The sequence below is a fragment of the Stegastes partitus genome, unplaced genomic scaffold (genome assembly GCF_000690725.1).
Source record: "Stegastes partitus isolate 25-593 unplaced genomic scaffold, Stegastes_partitus-1.0.2 Scaffold577, whole genome shotgun sequence".
NCBI lineage: Eukaryota > Metazoa > Chordata > Actinopteri > Pomacentridae > Stegastes > Stegastes partitus.
In genome coordinates, this window is record NW_007578308.1 from 284,526 (window position 1) to 285,201 (window position 676).

Below are 676 nucleotides of genomic sequence, written 5' to 3' on the forward strand. Positions count from 1 at the left end.
ACCCACACAGACACACACAGACACACACAGACACACACTGTCTAAACGGCTGCTAATTCCTCGTCATTACTGCAGCTTGTTTGTGCCAAAAGTACAGATCGCAGGTCAGATGGTCATTAACATGCAGCAGGACGGATCACACATATGGAGGCTTCACACACACACACACACACACACACACACACACACACACACAGAGCAGGAGGCTGTGAATATGCAGCAGGTAACGCCTGCTAACGATGGCACAGTTAACACACACACTGCATCTGTTACCGTGTGTGTGTGTGTGTGTGTGTGTGTGTGTGTGTTGCAGTGCCGGCTGTGGGAGGACCGGAGTCATCTGTGCTCTCGACTACATCCATGACCTGCTGGTTTCCAAGGTAACACATGTTAACACAACAACGCGGTGGTGGAGTTGTGTATCTGCTGCTACACACGCGTCCTTCTAGTCATGTTGTTGTTGTTGTTGTTGTTTGTTTCTTCCTGAATGAAAACAACGTGCAGAAAATAAAGTTTGTTCAATGAGTGAATCAGAATGAACATGTCAGCATCGTCGTGGTTCCATTGTGTTGTTGTTGTTGTTGTTGTTGTGGTGGTTTCATTGTGTTGTTGTTGTTGTTGTTGTTGTTCCACTGCATTGTTGTTGTGGTTCCATTGTGTTGTTGTTGTTGTTGTT

The 676-nt window shown here is 46.2% G+C and overlaps 1 protein-coding gene across 1 annotated transcript in view; it reads left to right on the forward strand.

Annotated features, from left to right (window-relative positions):
• Positions 1 to 676, forward strand: part of ptpn18 (protein tyrosine phosphatase non-receptor type 18) — a 13,274-nt gene that overhangs the window by 7,095 nt on the left and 5,503 nt on the right. Inside the window, 1 exon segment of the mRNA XM_008288858.1 lies at positions 308 to 380. Within this exon segment, the coding sequence (XP_008287080.1) occupies positions 308 to 380 (73 nt within the window).